Genomic DNA, 16,262 nt, shown 5'->3' on the forward strand with positions numbered 1-16,262 from the left:
AATGTGTCTGCTGCCCTTCATCCATAGCTCGTAGTATGTCATGTAAGAAAATGCAAGCTGAGCTTCACACATGTGATGCTTTCTAAATCTGTGCTGATTCATTGGCATGAGCTTTTTGGCCTCTAGGAAATTTATTATACTCGAACTCTGAATATGTTCTAGAACTCTGCAGCAAACCAATGTTAAGGAAATTGGTCCGAATTTTGCAGGTCCATTCTTTTACCCTTCTTGTATACAGGAGTCAACTGTGCTTTTCTCCAGTTACTTGGGCCTTTGCACTGGGCAAGAGACTCACAATTAGTACAAGCTAAGTATGGAGCCAATGCTGTAGAGTACTCTTTTGTAAAACCAAAGTGGGATTTCATCCAGACCTCCAGACCTGGCGGCTTATTTATTTTCATCTCTTCAGTTGTGCCTCTATGCCAGGGATACTTGTTGTTGTTGTTGTGGTCTTCAGTCCTGAGACTGGTTTGATGCAGCTCTCGATGCTACTCTATCCTGTGCAAGCTTCTTCATCTCCCAGCACCTACTGCAACCTACATCCTTCTGAATCTGCTTAGTGTATTCATCTCTTGGTCTCCCCCTACGATTTTTACCCTCCACACTGCCCTCCAATACTAAATTGGTGATCCCTTGATGCCTCAGAACATGTCCTACCAACCGATCCCTTCTTCTGGTCAAGTGATGCCACAAACTCCTCTTCTCCCCAATCCTATTCAGTACCTCCTCATTAGTTATGTGATCTACCCATCTAATCTTCAGCATTCTTCTGTAGCACCACATTTCGAAACCTTCTATTCTCTCCTTGTCCAAACTATTTACCATCCACGTTTCACTTCCATACATGGGGACACTCCATACAAATACTTTCAGAAATGACTTCCTGACACTTAAATCTATACTCGATGTTAACAAATTTCTCTTCTTCAGAAACACTTTCCTTGCCATTGCCAGTCTACATTTTATATCCTCTCTACTTCGACCATCATCAGTTATTTTGCTCCCCAAATAGCAAAACTCCTTTACTACTTTAAGTGTCTCATTTCCTAATCCAATACCCTCAACATCACCCGACTTAATTCGACTACATTCCATTATCTTCGTTTTGCTTTTGTTGATGTTCATCTTATAGCCTCCCTTCAAAACACCATCCATTCTGTTCAACTGCTTTTCCAAGTCCTTCGCTGTCTCTGACAGAATTACAATGTCATCGGCGAACCTCAAAGTTTTTATTTCTTCTCCATGGATTTTAATACCTACTTCGAATTTTTCTTTTGTTTCCTTTACTGCTCGCTCAATATACAGATTGAATAACATTGGGGAGAGGCTACAACCCTGTCTTACCCCCTTCCCAACAACCGCTTCCCTTTCATGTCCCTCGACTCTTATAACTGCCATCTGGTTTCTGTACAAATTGAAAATAGCCTTTCGCTCCCTGTATTTTACCCCTGCCACCTTTAGAATTTGAAAGAGAGTATTCCACTCAACATTGTCAAAAGCTTTCTCTAAGTCTACAAATGCTAGAAACGTAGGTTTGCCTTTCCTTAATCTTTCTTCTAAGATAAGTCGTGTTCCAGTATTTCTACGGAATCCAAACTGATCTTCCCCGAGGTCGGCTTCTACTAGTTTTTCCATTCGTCTGTAAAGAATTCATGTTAGTATTTTGCAGCTGTGGCTTATTAAACTGATTGTTCGGTAATTCTCACATCTGTCAACACCTGCTTTCTTTGGGATTGGAATTATTATATTCTTCTTGAAGTTTGAGGGTATTTCGCCTGTTTCATACATCTTGCTCACCAGATGGTAGAGTTTTGTCAGGACTGGCTCTCCCAAGGCCGTCAGTAGTTCCAATGGAATGTTGTCTACTCCGGGGGCCTTGTTTCGACTCAGGTCTTTCAGTGCTCTGTCAAACTCTTCACGCAGTATCGTATCTCCCATTTCATCTTCATCTACATCCTCTTCCATTTCCATAATATTGTCCTCAAGTACATCGGCCTTGTATAGACCCTCTATACACTCCTTCCACCTTTCTGCTTTCCCTTCTTTGCTTAGAACTGGGTTTCCATCAGAGCTCTTGATGTTCATACAAGTGGTTCTCTTATCTCCAAAGGTCTCTTTAATTTTCCTGTAGGCAGTATCTATCTTACCCCTAGTGAGATAAGCCTCTACATCCTTACATTTGTCCTCTAGCCATCCCTGCTTAGCCATTTTGCACTTCCTGTCGATCTCATTTTTGAGACGTTTGTATTCCTTTTTGCCTGCTTCATTTACTGCATTTTTATATTTTCTCCTTTCATCAATTAAATTCAATATTTCTTCTGTTACCCAAGGATTTCTACTAGCACTCGTCTTTTTACCTACTTGATCCTCTGCTGCTTTCACTACTTCATCCCTCAAAGCTACCCATTCTTCTTCTACTGTATTTCTTTCCTCCATTCCTGTCAATTGTTCCCTTATGCTCTCCCTGAAACTCTGTACAACCTCTGGTTCTTTCAGTTTATCCAGGTCCCATCTCCTTAAATTCCCACCTTTTTGCAGTTTCTTCAGTTTTAATCTACAGGTCATAACCAATAGATTGTGGTCAGAGTCCACATCTGCCCCTGGAAATGTCTTACAATTTAAAACCTGGTACCTAAATCTCTGTCTTACCATCATATAATCTATCTGATACCTTTTAGTGTCTCCAGGGTTCTTCCATGTATACAACCTTCTATCATGATTCATTCTTAAACCAAGTGTTAGCTATGATTAAGTTGTGCTCTGTGCAAAATTCTACCAGGCGGCTTCCTCTTTCATTTCTTAGCCCCAATCCATATTCACCTACTACATTTCCTTCTCTCCCTTTTCCTACACTCGAATTCCAGTCACCCATGACTATTAAATTTTCGTCTCCCTTCACTATCTGAATAATTTCTTTTATTTCATCATACATTTCTTTAATTTCTTCGTCATCTGTAGAGCTAGTTGGCATATAAACTTGTACTACTGTAGTAGGTGTGGGCTTCGTATCTATCTTGGCCACAATAATGCGTTCACTATGCTGTTTGTAGTAGCTTACCCGCATTCCTATTTTCATATTCATTATTAAGCCTACTCCTGCATTACCCCTATTTGACTTTGTGTTTATAACCCTGTAGTCACCTGACCAGAAGTCTTGTTCCTCCTGCCACCGAACTTCACGAATTCCCACTATACCTAACTTTAACCTATCCATTTCCCTTTTTAAATTTTCTAACCTACCTGCCCGATTACGGGATCTGACATTCCACACTCCGATCCGTAGAACGCCAGTTTTCTTTCTCCTGATAACGACATCCTCTTGAGTAGTCCCTGCCCGAAGATCCGAATGGGGAATTATTTTACCTCCGGAATATTTTACCCAAGAGGACGCCATCATCATTTAATCATACAGTAAAGCTGCATGCCCTCGGGAAAAATTACGGCCGTAGTTTCCCCTTGCTTTCAGCCGTTCGCAGTACCAGCACAGCAAGACCGTTTTGGTTATTGTTACAAGGCCAGATCAGTCAATCATCCAGACTGTTGCCCTTGCAAGTACTGAAAAGACTGCTGCCCCTCTTCAGGAACCACACGTTTGTCTGGCCTGTCAACAGATACCCCTCCGTTGTGGTTGTACCTACGGTATGGCTATCTGTATCACTGAGGCACGCAAGCCTCCCCACCAACGGCAAGGTCCATGGTTCATGGGGGGCAGGGATACTTATTACTATGATATCCATATGGGACTCCTTGCGATAGTAAAACATTGGTATGCTTTGTATGATTCTCCTGCATGAACAATTTCTTAAACACAAAATTTAAAACTTCAGCTTTCATTTTCTGTCTTCAACTTCCACCCTGTTCTGGTCAATGAGTGACTGGATGAAAGCCTTTGATATACTCAGTGATTTTACATAGGGCTAGAATTTAGTTGCACAGGTGTGTGTGTGTGTGTGTGTGTGTGTGTGTGTGTGTGTGTGTGTGTGTGAAAAAGGGGGTGTGGTGGTGGGGGGGGGGGGGGGGGGGGGGGTGCGTGCTCTAGCTCTGCAAATGATTTGTTCCAAAATCTAGCAAGTTTTCTCTTCCTTCTGTGTGTGCCTGTTGACGACTCAAGGTTTCTGCTGTTCAGTGAGTGGTATTTTTTTATTCCTAAATTTTCTGCTAATTTCTACTATATTTGTAGTTATTAATTTTCTGCACATGCAATTACCTCTCTAATCAAGCAAATAAAGGCTAAATTCAACTACAAAATTGTATAAATGCATCATAACTGACATGCAAAAATACAATGAAACGCATGCATGCATGTCCTACACGTTACAATGTGTGTGTGTGTGTGTGTGTGTGTGTGTGTGTGTGAGGGGTGGAGGAGGGGTGGCGAGAGCGAGAGAGAGAGAGAGAGAGAGAGAGAGAGAGAGAGAGAGAGAATTTACTTTTATGATCACATTCAATTATAGGTTGGCTTTCAGTAGAATGAAAAAGTCATGTGCTGTTACAAAAAGTAGATTGCTGACAAACGCTTACACACACCTGGTGTACAAAGTTCTCGCAATTTACAATAACTTGTCTGTAGCTCCTTTGGAGTGGGAACTTCCCGTGATAGCTCCAGCACGTGTGGTACTCGTCGTCCAGGATGAGACTTGCGAACTTGCTCCAGCATTATATTTTCTTGAGTTCTAAATGTAATGTAATATGAGAGTGTAATGAATTATTACTAACAAACAGATAAAATAGCATAAACCTCAGTAAAAAATCAAAATGTTAATAATAAATATCATTGTAAACCAAATGCAACAACTCTTTTACACTATCAACTGACATCAAAAGTGAGGAGAGTAAACAATAAACTGGGCACGTATCACATTAATATTAACATCCAATATTTAGTAGTGGATGCCTTTTAAGATGACTTTGGAAACTCAAATTTTATACTTTGGTAACAAATATATTGATACTAATTTGCTTACCAACAAATTTCTGCTAGAACTGTATGCACCTGGCTAAAAATTTCATTGTCAATATTTTACAGAAGTTGTAGGTGGTCCAGAAAAGACAGAACTATTATAGATATTATAGATCCAGGTCCAGCTTAATGTCCAAGTAACACAAGCTGCCATTTGAGGCACAGGGCTGAGAGGGACACCAAAACTATAAGATTTCTCTACAGGACATGTCACAACTAGTGTTGGCCACATGGGGTACTAATCTGAGTGGAAGTGCAAGATTTGTATGCAGTGTATATGGCAATGAATAAGTGATGAGTAAGTATACAAGGGAAATGGAGAGGGGGGAGCGGGGGGGGGGGGGGGGGGGGGGAGGGGATGCCAAATAATAAGTAGCTTGTGTGGATAAAAGTTCTTGAACCAGCCCTGTGTAGATCATGGTTTCCAGCAGTGTGTGTTATAGAATATTTAAGTACTATTTGTAAGTGTTTGGTAAATTGGTCATGAATAAGCATATAACTATTAGGGGATCAAAGAAAGTTTTCAAAATGAATGGCTTCTGATACCACTGTCACACTTACGAGCAAGACTCATGGATAGTAGTAACCACATAAAATGGCATCAATTTTCCATACTATATTCAGTCAAGTTCCTGAATAATCTTTCCAAGTAAATGAGTCATGAGGCAGTTCTTAGCTGCGTGTAACAGACTATGAGACAGTGGGAAAGAGCAAACAATAACAATATCACTGCAGCCACTGAAACTTCAGTGTGGATGAGGCTTAGTACCTTATAGTTTTATTATGCAGTTTACAGTGTTTATATTGTCTGTACATGCAATTGTGTTCATATTCAGTACCTCTGTTACAATGAGTAACGTGGTATATATGATTATTACTGCCACATTTGCTGGACTTTAAGAGCAATCAAGTTACTCTGAAGTATTTTAAAGCTGATGACTTATATTCTATTACACCACACCTTAAATAAAGTTCCCGTTCCCTTCCTAACTCATATAGTTGTATTCTAACACAGAATGTTTGTCAACTAATTTAGAAATGATATTAAGTTAATCATACAGCACATGTTTACTCTGTAGTGTATGACCTTTGATGATAGCACACGAAAAATACAATCTGTGCATGTGTTTTTCCCATCAACAGCCTCATCTGTCATATATACAATGTACACGAGCAGTGGTTTGATGCAATTTATGTAAAAGATGATAAAAACAGTAACAGCATTTATAATTTATGCAATTTTTATGATATGCATAGTCTTTGAAGTAACTACACATAAAAATAAATGCACCTATAATATCAAAATCTCTTTAATGAGAAAACTGTTTAGAAGTTCCGTACAAAGTCCAAGTACGACAGGTTGAGTCCAGTTAGGTACGGAGAGTCTCGAAAGTAGAGTCAAGTGAGGATGGGAACAAACAATAACTGAATGAGAATGAGTGAATTCTGCTCCGAGATTATATTGTACATTGCTAATCAGTTCCGCAAGGTGGCACTGTCCATCAGCTACATGTGCCAATCTTGATGCAATGCTAACTTTGATGTTTGATAATGCCACTGACTGGTGGCCAGATCTGAGCTGCTGGGTGCCGATGAGCTGAATCTTAATGAGTTGAGCCAGCAGCTCGCGTACTGTTATGGTAATGACCGGTGAGGTGCTGGTGCAATCGGAATGGTAATAGAAGGTTTCCACAATTCTTTCCCCCTGGCAGGGTGACCGAGATTGTGGAAACCCAGCGTCCTTCCTCCACAGTCCAAAAATCAGGCTGACGGTGATGGCTCCAACACAGGCAGATGACCATGGATGCTAATACTGGAGCTGGATCCACGAAGAAATCCGGCGCCTTGGAGGGTAGGAGTAGGAATTGGCTGGTACAGAATCTGCTGACCATTTGGCACCACCATTTCCTGCTGAATTTCGTCCACACCCGGGCCCTGACATTGGTGCACAGGGCTGGAAAAACCATTGGAGAAGGGTGAAGTAGGCAAGATTGTACTCAACGTATGAGATGGGGGCGGAATCAGAGAAGGGTCCCAAGAACGGAGAAAGTGAGGACCTGAATCCATAGAGAGAGGAAGGCTCACAATTTATGTGTGGAGGCCAATTCCCTGGTCCTGGGTGGAGTTGATTTCAATGGCAGGCCACCAGCCTGTCCTCCATCTGCAGCATGAAGATTCTCCTACTCCACTAGCCATGGACGACTGCTGCAATTGAGCACTTGTGGCAAGCAAAAGCATGAGCTCGGATGAGGATCCTGGTGTGTATTGCAGTGATGTCGGTGCCCTTGGAGATATCAGGGCAGGCTGCGGGAATTCAGCACCATGTATGGCTAGCACTTGTAGAGCAGTTCAGTTGGGATCTTCTCATCAACTGAGCTGGACCTATAAGAACTGAGAAAACACGAGTGCATCTTTCACTAGGGCATCTCCAATGCACTACTTCATTTGTCTTAAGAGTCCATGCAAGGTGTTCTGCCTCCCCTTTCGACTGAGGGTGAAAGGATCCCACCCAGCATTAAAGTCTCATGTTAATTCCACCACAGTTCACCCACTGTCCTATTTTACCCATCGCCCCAGACTATGACGTCCGACATCTGTAATGAGGGATGGCTGCCCACCTCACGGAAGTCTGGACGTTGTTTCACCTATGGTTTCGTATCATGTTGAAGCCACTCACCACAGCAATCCCTGAACATCCGATAAATAACGCAGTTTCTGAAATTTCTCGTGCCGAGCCTCCAGGCCATCAAACAACATATATTTTGTGTCAGCACCTTGAAGATAGTAAAGAGATCAAGGCTCGTGTGGAGTCATGTAGACAGTCGTTTTTCTCTTGCTGTATTTGTGAGTGGAAATGACTAGTAGTGGTACTAGGTACCCTCCACCACACACCTTGTGGTGGCTTGCAGACTATGTATGTATGTGGATGTAGAAGCAGAAGTTCCAAATGAAGGCAAGTACTATCCATGCTAAGGCCGAGGAGGTACCGAGAGGCCTAAGAGTAGAGACAAGAGAGCGAAATCACAACAGAATGAAAATAAGTGCATCCAACTCTAGGATTAAATAATGTAGGGTTTTTAGTCAGTTTCTCAAGGTGGTGCTGTCTGTCGACTGCACATGTTGACCTCGATGCAATGCTTCCTTTAACAATCGACCGTGCTACCACTTGGCGGTCAGACGTAAGCTACCAAGCATTGGTGCAGGCAATTTGCGCATAATGAAGTGAGCCTGTGCCTCACTTTCTGTTATGGTGCAGGTGGTGAGGTGCAGTGTGGTTGGAGTGGCAAAACAGGATTATCACAGTTTTGTTCCTAATTAATGTAGACCCATTCTTGAAGCTAAAATATCCAACAAACGGATGTGATACTGCCACACATAGAAGTCAGATATATTTTACTCTTTGATTATGTGCTGAAGCACAATGTGGGTAATATGTTGTTATTTACAAGTTATTTTTTTTTTTTTTTTTTTTTTTTTTTTGCCTAACTGCCATGGTATGATGTAACAGCCACGTAAATATCACTTACACTCTATTGTAGAAATTCACAGTATTCCACTTGATAATGGTCACATAGATTTTCACAACTGGATTTTATAAATCAATAATTTTACAGACAAAGGCAAGCATAATGCCTCAAAAATGCATTTCTGATTTTTTTCCTATGTTATTTCCTTTAGTATTACTCAGTCACTTATGCGCAAAACTACGTTACAGGCTAACTTTTTTAATCATATATTGTATACATAAATATGTAAGTAAAACTATAGTATTCACCGTCTCTGTAATGAATAAGAGATTTATGTGCATGATTACTGTTCCTCTGAGAGAATCAAAACAACACTGAGTAACTCACCCATTAGGCTCAAATACACAGTGGAGTCAGTGTTTACTCTGTGTACTATTATGAAGAAACATTACTTGCCTGTCAGTAGTAGTTGCATGCAGCTCAGCCATGCGCACCAAAGCAGCACCTTCTGAAGTGCCCCAGACCCACAATGGTGGGCGATGACCTTGGAAATGTGATGCTGCACGTATCAACTGCTTGTCTGGCAGTGACTCAGGTACTATAAGCCACATGGGCAAACTGTAAAAAATTACATTTTTGATCAATTTTGTCAAGTTTTGCAAAGGCATTCACAAAAATTCAGCCAAAATTACTTTTGTAGTAGCTAAAACCATAATTTCTGGACAGTTTAAATTTTTTTTCTCCATTGCTCACTCAATCTCACCATTACTCCTTATTGTCTCTACAGCTTTCCGTATTGGTTACACTACTTCTGACATTTCTCCTTTTAACCTCACAATCTGTTTGAACATTCACCACTTCGTCCTTCATTATAATTTACCTCTATTCCATTTCACTTTTCCTTCTCCCCTTCTTTAAAACCTTCACTTTTTGAAGATCCACTACACTATCTTTCACAGAGTAGTATGGCAATAATTGGAAACATAGCATAAATTAAGATCTGCTGATCAGGATTTAGATTTATATAATTTCCCTAAAGCATGATGTATAATTGCAGTTGTAGCTTTGCTAATTCAATGACAGAATCATCAAATTTGCACGAATATTTTACATTCAATGACACTTTACTCAGATGCTGAATTTTAATCAAATTTGATCTCGTCATAGAGAAATATTGTTGTGGGGATTTGCTATATGAAGAGAAGACTAATTATGAGAGTATTTATTCTCTACCAGCAGATCTAAATTTTAGACTAGATAGAAAAGTTACTCATACGAATAACAGGCTGCACTAAACAGAACATCGACATGATGGGGAAAAAAAGACATTACATTTACAAGCAACATGTTTCTTCTCCACATTTATGAAGGAGGAGAAAAATGTTGCTGACACTTCAATGGTACTACAGAAAAGAATAAATAAGTAGGAGGTCCATTTCAAAAGGCCCCCCCCCCCCCCCCCCCCCACACACACACACACACACACACACACACACACACCGCGCGCACATTCGCACACATGTAAAATGTGAAAAACAATGGTTAAAGGGCACTTAATGTGTCTGACTCATTTGGTACTGTTTTTAATACCTGTTTGCATGACAAATGATGGGAACTGAATATCACGAATCATGAGTTGAACGTGGGTGGTCAAACACATTAATCATTAGTAATTTCTTATGCTTTGTGAATACAGTTGACTGCTATTTTATGCTATTAGATGCCAAGTTAACCACTTCCTCAGAAATTGTTGCAAATTCCGAAGTAAGAGACTCAAGGATTTGACTGCAACAATAAAAGTGGACCTTGGGCTAAGTTACATGTCAATCTGTTACAATATTCATTTTTTGTATTTATATTTGTTGGTTTCAACAACTCATAACACGTACAATAAAATAAATACTGTAAATACGAAAATCAGTGACCAACCTTAAAATCCATAATAAAACAAATGTAATCAATTTGTATCTTCTGCCAAAAGGAATCATTAGATTCAGCTACTCTCATTGGCTACCACATATCAACCAATTGGCTACGACAAATGACAACAAACTGACAGCAGCAGCATGCAAAGGAAGAGCTGCTGACACTAAGTTCACTTTAGCTAAAAATTAATATTGGATATATCTGAAATTTTCTATTGCTTCTAACTATTTTTTGTGCGTGCGCTTCTTCAAGTCTCTTCTTTTCACAAAAATTCTATAACACTATAATCAGCAGCTATTTTCATTCAAACCCTCAGTGAACAGCCCTAAACAACTCATTCTCTCTCTCTCTCTCTCCAACTACTAATGTCAGAACTGCTGAGCGTTTTTTCTCCATGACCATATTGTCTATCATATGTCCATGTCTGTTGTTCAGATCTGTTCTGTCCAGTGAGTAGTTTGTGTGCGTCCCCAGGAATCCAGAAAATTCTAGTCTTCTCTATCACAATTCAGATTAAAAATTCGTTACTTTTCTGCACCTTGTGTAACCCCCACTCCCCTTTTTCCACTGTTTGATTTCGGTCATTGAGCTTTTATTTATAACTTCTTTTATTTATAACTTTTTGTTTAATCATCACATTTTATTTTCCTGTCTTTTTATTACTATGTACCACTTTCGTTATCATTACAAACCTGTTGTTCCCTTGCATACAAATCACTTCTAAGTGCCAAACACAGAGCGATGCTTTTGCACTGTCCTTCAATACCATCTGTTACTGGCATTATAGTAATTGCACATGAAACTAATAATTCATCTACTGCTAGTTCAGTTACGATCTAAATTTTGGCTTAGCTATACTTCAATACGGAAGAGAAAATATTTTCATGAACACAAGGTATTAGTAAAATCATCATGTATTTGAGAAATTAAGTAACATATGAAAATCGTAAATGGCTGTAAACAATGTTTCAATACTGTAGGTGTCCATGTGAACAAATTCAACTAGGTTTTAACAACATAAAACAACAAAAACTAAATGAATATTAAAAACCACTCATCTATAACAGATGAATGTGTGGTGCGTGCACACACACATAACAGAAAACAGTGTTCATTAACTTCCAAGCTCTAACTCTTTTCCTAATAGAAAGTCCCCACCACCGCACACGCTACAGCAGCAACAATGTGTTGCTGTGACAGTGGTAGTGCGCAATTGTTTTTGTGTGTGAATGTGTGTACTTTCTACAAGAAAAAAAGCCAGAACTTGAAAGCTAGTGAATAGTGAACACTGTTTTCCATTACATGTGTCTGCCTCTGATTAGTCAGTAATTACACAATGCCGTTGCAAAAGGTGTCAATACCTGTGCTGGTGGTGCCCCAAAAATTACAACGAATGCCTCTGGCTCTTCCTTGCGTCGAGAGCTTGCTTCCTTGCACAGCAAGGATTATATCCACTGTCATGGTTGAAGGTCTTATCACACATTCTTATTTCTGCAGCCTCTTTAAGTACAGAATCCCAGTATGTTGAAGACTGACATGGAATTATGTAATTACTGACCAATCAGAAGCCATCATGCGCTATAAAACACCACCAAAGCAGCAATTTTGACAGTCAGTTGCTGCTGACAAAGACAATGGAGGTAATCATTGAATGCTCAATGTTTTACCTAGAACTGGTGTGGCAAGAAGATGGAGAATGTTTTATACAGTATTTTTTCCCCCCTTGGGTTTCAAAATTCTGTTTTGCAAGTGGAACACTTCTGTTTAACAAGTCTTGTATATTATTGTCAGAGTGAACATCTGAAGTACTGTGTACCAGGACACATCTAATAATGAAAAACAGTGTGGCCAGCTCCGGAATCACAGTAGGCTCATAAGGTAACAAGGTGGGATTATCCAAATTGTTCTTATACCACTCCTGATGCTAATAACACTTTTTTCCCTTTCCTGATCTCTTTCTGTTAACAGTACAAATATGGCAGTTACATGAAATAATTAGTCTTTTGTTCAGTCAGTATTTCATTATTCAATGTTTAACTTACCAATTGCTGATGACAACAGTATACTTTGTTATTAGGGAAACATTTTTTTTTTTTAAGAAACGATGATGATTTACCATACTTGCAAACTATATGACCATAAAAATTTAACAATGCTAAAAATTATTTGTTTCAATATTCACATAGCTTCTTTAACCCTTTCACCGATGTGGATATGGATAAATGTCCTGCTATGCCATTCCTCAGGTGCTGTGGCACGTGTACACACACTGCTAGGTTTTCCTACAGTGCTGTGGAGGTGTGTAAGCGTCCTGAGCCACTGATATCTCACTGCTGTGGGCAAGTTATACCATAACCCAGTGAATAAAAAAGTTCTGAGTATTTATCATATAACATATGTGCCACTGTGTGCTATCATTTGTAAAAATCTTGTTTCAATATCTTGAACTGTTATGAGATATGACAACTGTTATGACCACATTGTTTGAAACACACAAGGACAAGAATGGGTGCATTGCGCGCAGCTATCCATCGGATAATAAAAAAAAAGACATCGTTCTGCTCTCAATTTCAAAAAAAGATCTCAATGTCTTATCTACATTTCATTCACTGCAATGCATGGGCTAAAATCAACCAAATGCAACGTTTACACAATGTGAAACTTCCTGGCAGATGAAAACTGTGTGCCGGACCAAGGCTAGAATTCGGGACCTTCGCTTTTTGTGGGAAAGTGCACTTGCCCACGAAAGGCAAAGGTCCTGCCAGGAAGTTTCACATCAGTGCACACTCTGTTGCAGACTGAAAATCTCATTCTGTTTACCCCATGAATTTTTACCTCTGCTAATATTTAAAATTTTGTGCAATGTTTTACTTAATCCGATGCAGCACAGTAAGTATCAGGATTAGCAAAAAGTTATTTGGTTGTTTACTGAGTGAAGATATCAGACTTAATACATACAAAACTCAATTTTTTTTGCTAACAGTTTTTGAAAAATCAGATTAAAAGTATTTCATATCGGCCAGAATGCCATCTCTGAGTGCAGGCACCAGCATTTGGCGAGCAGTACAGCCATAACAAATCCTGCCTTCAGCACAGGATGCAGAGAGCACATCTGTAGCAGTCAAGGTTAATAGCCCTCATCTTCCACTTTTCAACAAATGTTTTACTTTTCCTAAAAACTTCATATTTCAACAGTTCTTTGTAATTTTCATGATCAGAAATGTTCAAATCCAAAATCCTGAGCCACAGTTTTTCTATTTCCAAAAATATAAAAATTTAAAAAAATAATTTGTTAGTTTGTTAATTATTCCAATTAGAAGAACACACTTTATAGAAACTTTTTGGCAAACTAAAGGAATCACACGCACATTAATACTTCACTCTCATAAGGTAGTAGCAAGGGTTTTGCCATTCTATTAGTTAAACTTATTTCACTGACTATTGGATTTTTATCCCCTTCAATTTTCCTGTTTTTACGTTAATATCTAAAATGGAATAACTTTAACAGTTTGTAATTTCTGTAATATGCACAAGCATCTCTGAATAGGTGTCATGTACAAAGTCTTAAGTAATTTGTGCCAGTTATACAAACTGTACAGTTACTATGTCAGTTGGTCACAGCCTGGTAATATGAATGTATAAATATGAGTGAGTAATGACTATGTGAAGTTCATAGTGAATCTTGTAAAACGTACAGTTGCTTTGTTGATTGCTGCCACTTGAAAAAATTCTGAACATTCTTCAAGTCTGTGTATCTAACTGACCTAAGAAAAGACATCTGTCCTACAGTTTATAAAGCTGATCATCAAATTACACCGTATGTTAATAAATGCGAAGAGAAATGAAATATTCTACAGTTCTGTGTACATCATTTAAAACTAGTTAATCATAATCAATAATCACAGAATGAGAATTAAGGCGGATATTCTACGAGACATACGAGGTAGAGGCATATGAACCAGGTTGGTAAGTTACAACTTAACTTAGAAATTTTGCTTTCAAAGTTGTGAGTCTTCCAGAACATATTTTAACTCTGCAGTAGTGTGTGGGCTGATTTGAAACTTCCTGGTGGATTAAAACTGAATGCCTGATCAGTACTTGAACCCGAGACCTTCGCCTTTTGTAGACAAGGTGCAAGGTAGCACTTACTGATGAAAGGCAAAGGTTTGAGTCCCAGCCGGGCACACAGGTTTAATCTTGGGTCTTATTATTTATTATTCTATAACATTGTGTCACTTACACAAACATCCAACTGAATAAAAATTGTAGAAAGGATTACAGTGTTACATTTTACACAAAGCTGAAATCAAAAACAAACAATGGAATGGATTGTATGTTGCAATCTATCCTTTCCTTACTTGTTGAAATCAAAAGCTGATATTCTACGACACGCCATTCAATTGATCACTTACCTGGAGGATATCTCAAAGTTTCTGTTAGCAGAAGAGATTCTCCAGCCACTACACTTTGAATTTTCCAGCTCATTTTGCCAGTCCTCCACATCTCTGTACATGCTTGTCAGATGGCGACATGCATAATAGTAGGGTTCTCTGAAAATTTAATATGAAAAAGATAGCTATCAAGACATAATTTATCAGAACAATTATAAAGGATGAATTATGAAAATACACAATTTATTTAGCATTGTTTTCAAAACTTCAATTTTGTCGCACACAGCTTTGAGCAGATCTAAAGAAAATTATTTTATGCAGGTGTGGGTTCAATATTGTGTTGTTAGCAATGACATCAGTTTAAAGGAGTTGATTCTTGGTTATTGATGGAACAGTGTACATGATTACACAAGGACACACATTTACATTTATTTTACGTGCCCTAGATCTTGAGATAGTTACTGTTTCAAATATTTCATTCACATTTTGTAATGTGTTGTAGAACTACACCCAGCAAAGAAACTATGTAGTAATTGAAAATGAATCAAGAACTTAACAAAACCCACAAAGAAATTAAGTGATGATATAAGATATAATGGTGTGAGGTTTACAGACAAAATGGAGAGTTTATCATTACGTAATAGGCTGTTAATTACTATAAAACAGTCACAGTTTTTTCAGTTATTTTCCCAGTATTTAAGAATGGAGTTTTCTCTGGAAATAATATAACTACACAAAACAGGGTATATGAGGGAGTGAGGCATGGTTTTCCTACACTTAATCAAGCCATACCCAGAAGAGTCGCCAAAGCAAAATACATTTGGCTGCTCAGTGGCCAGCCTGTGTCTGACTCCTGGTCTTTTTAATTTCCAATATTTTAGGCATTAAGAATGCAAATGGTGCAAGTCCAGAGATGTTAGAGGGTAATAAAAGTAAAAAGACAGCATAAACTTTACAAACATAATTTACTTTATTTTGAAACAGACATGCAAACAGCATACACGAACTGGAAACGGCAATAATGATCGAAATGGAAAAAACTGACTTGCTTCAGTAGTCTCCTGAAAATGCAAACAAAATTGTACACAATATAACAGCTCGATGTTTAATACTTTCAGATATGTTCCTATATTGAATACATTTACCTATGTATTCACATATGGAACAATTCACCAATACCTTCAGACTCAGCATCATTTTCAACAAACTGTTTCTGACGTGTTTTTGCAATGCAAGGAGTATGTTTGAAGAAAGAGAGCTGAATGAGAAAAATAAAAGGCAGCAAATCCAACAAACTTTTCTTCTTTCCATCTGTAACTACTCAACACTGCTTATAGAGGTCTTGTTCCAATAGCTGACTACTGGTCTTCTTTTACCTTTCCTTGTCAAATTAATTTCATGGACCTGTATATCAGGTTTGATGCCGTTTTAGTATTTTGGTGAACACGCACATTCCTTTTCGCTCTCCATGCACTGATGTCAAGCCAATTCACTTTGTGGACATCAACAGTTTTCTTC

At 38.7% G+C, this 16,262-nt stretch overlaps 1 protein-coding gene across 1 annotated transcript in view; it reads right to left on the reverse strand.

Moving 5' to 3' along the window:
- The window catches only part of LOC124805027 (myotubularin-related protein 10-B), a 107,955-nt gene that overhangs the window by 72,395 nt on the left and 19,298 nt on the right, over window positions 1-16,262 (reverse strand). The window contains exons 6-8 of the mRNA XM_047265437.1: window positions 14,766-14,903; window positions 8,884-9,045; window positions 4,528-4,673 (exon numbers count right to left, since the gene is read on the reverse strand). Of these exons, the coding sequence (XP_047121393.1) occupies window positions 4,528-4,673; window positions 8,884-9,045; window positions 14,766-14,903 (446 nt within the window). The remainder of the gene's footprint in view (window positions 1-4,527; window positions 4,674-8,883; window positions 9,046-14,765; window positions 14,904-16,262) is intronic.

Source organism: Schistocerca piceifrons, chromosome 7 (assembly GCF_021461385.2).
Source record: "Schistocerca piceifrons isolate TAMUIC-IGC-003096 chromosome 7, iqSchPice1.1, whole genome shotgun sequence".
Classification (NCBI taxonomy): Eukaryota; Metazoa; Arthropoda; class Insecta; order Orthoptera; family Acrididae; genus Schistocerca; species Schistocerca piceifrons.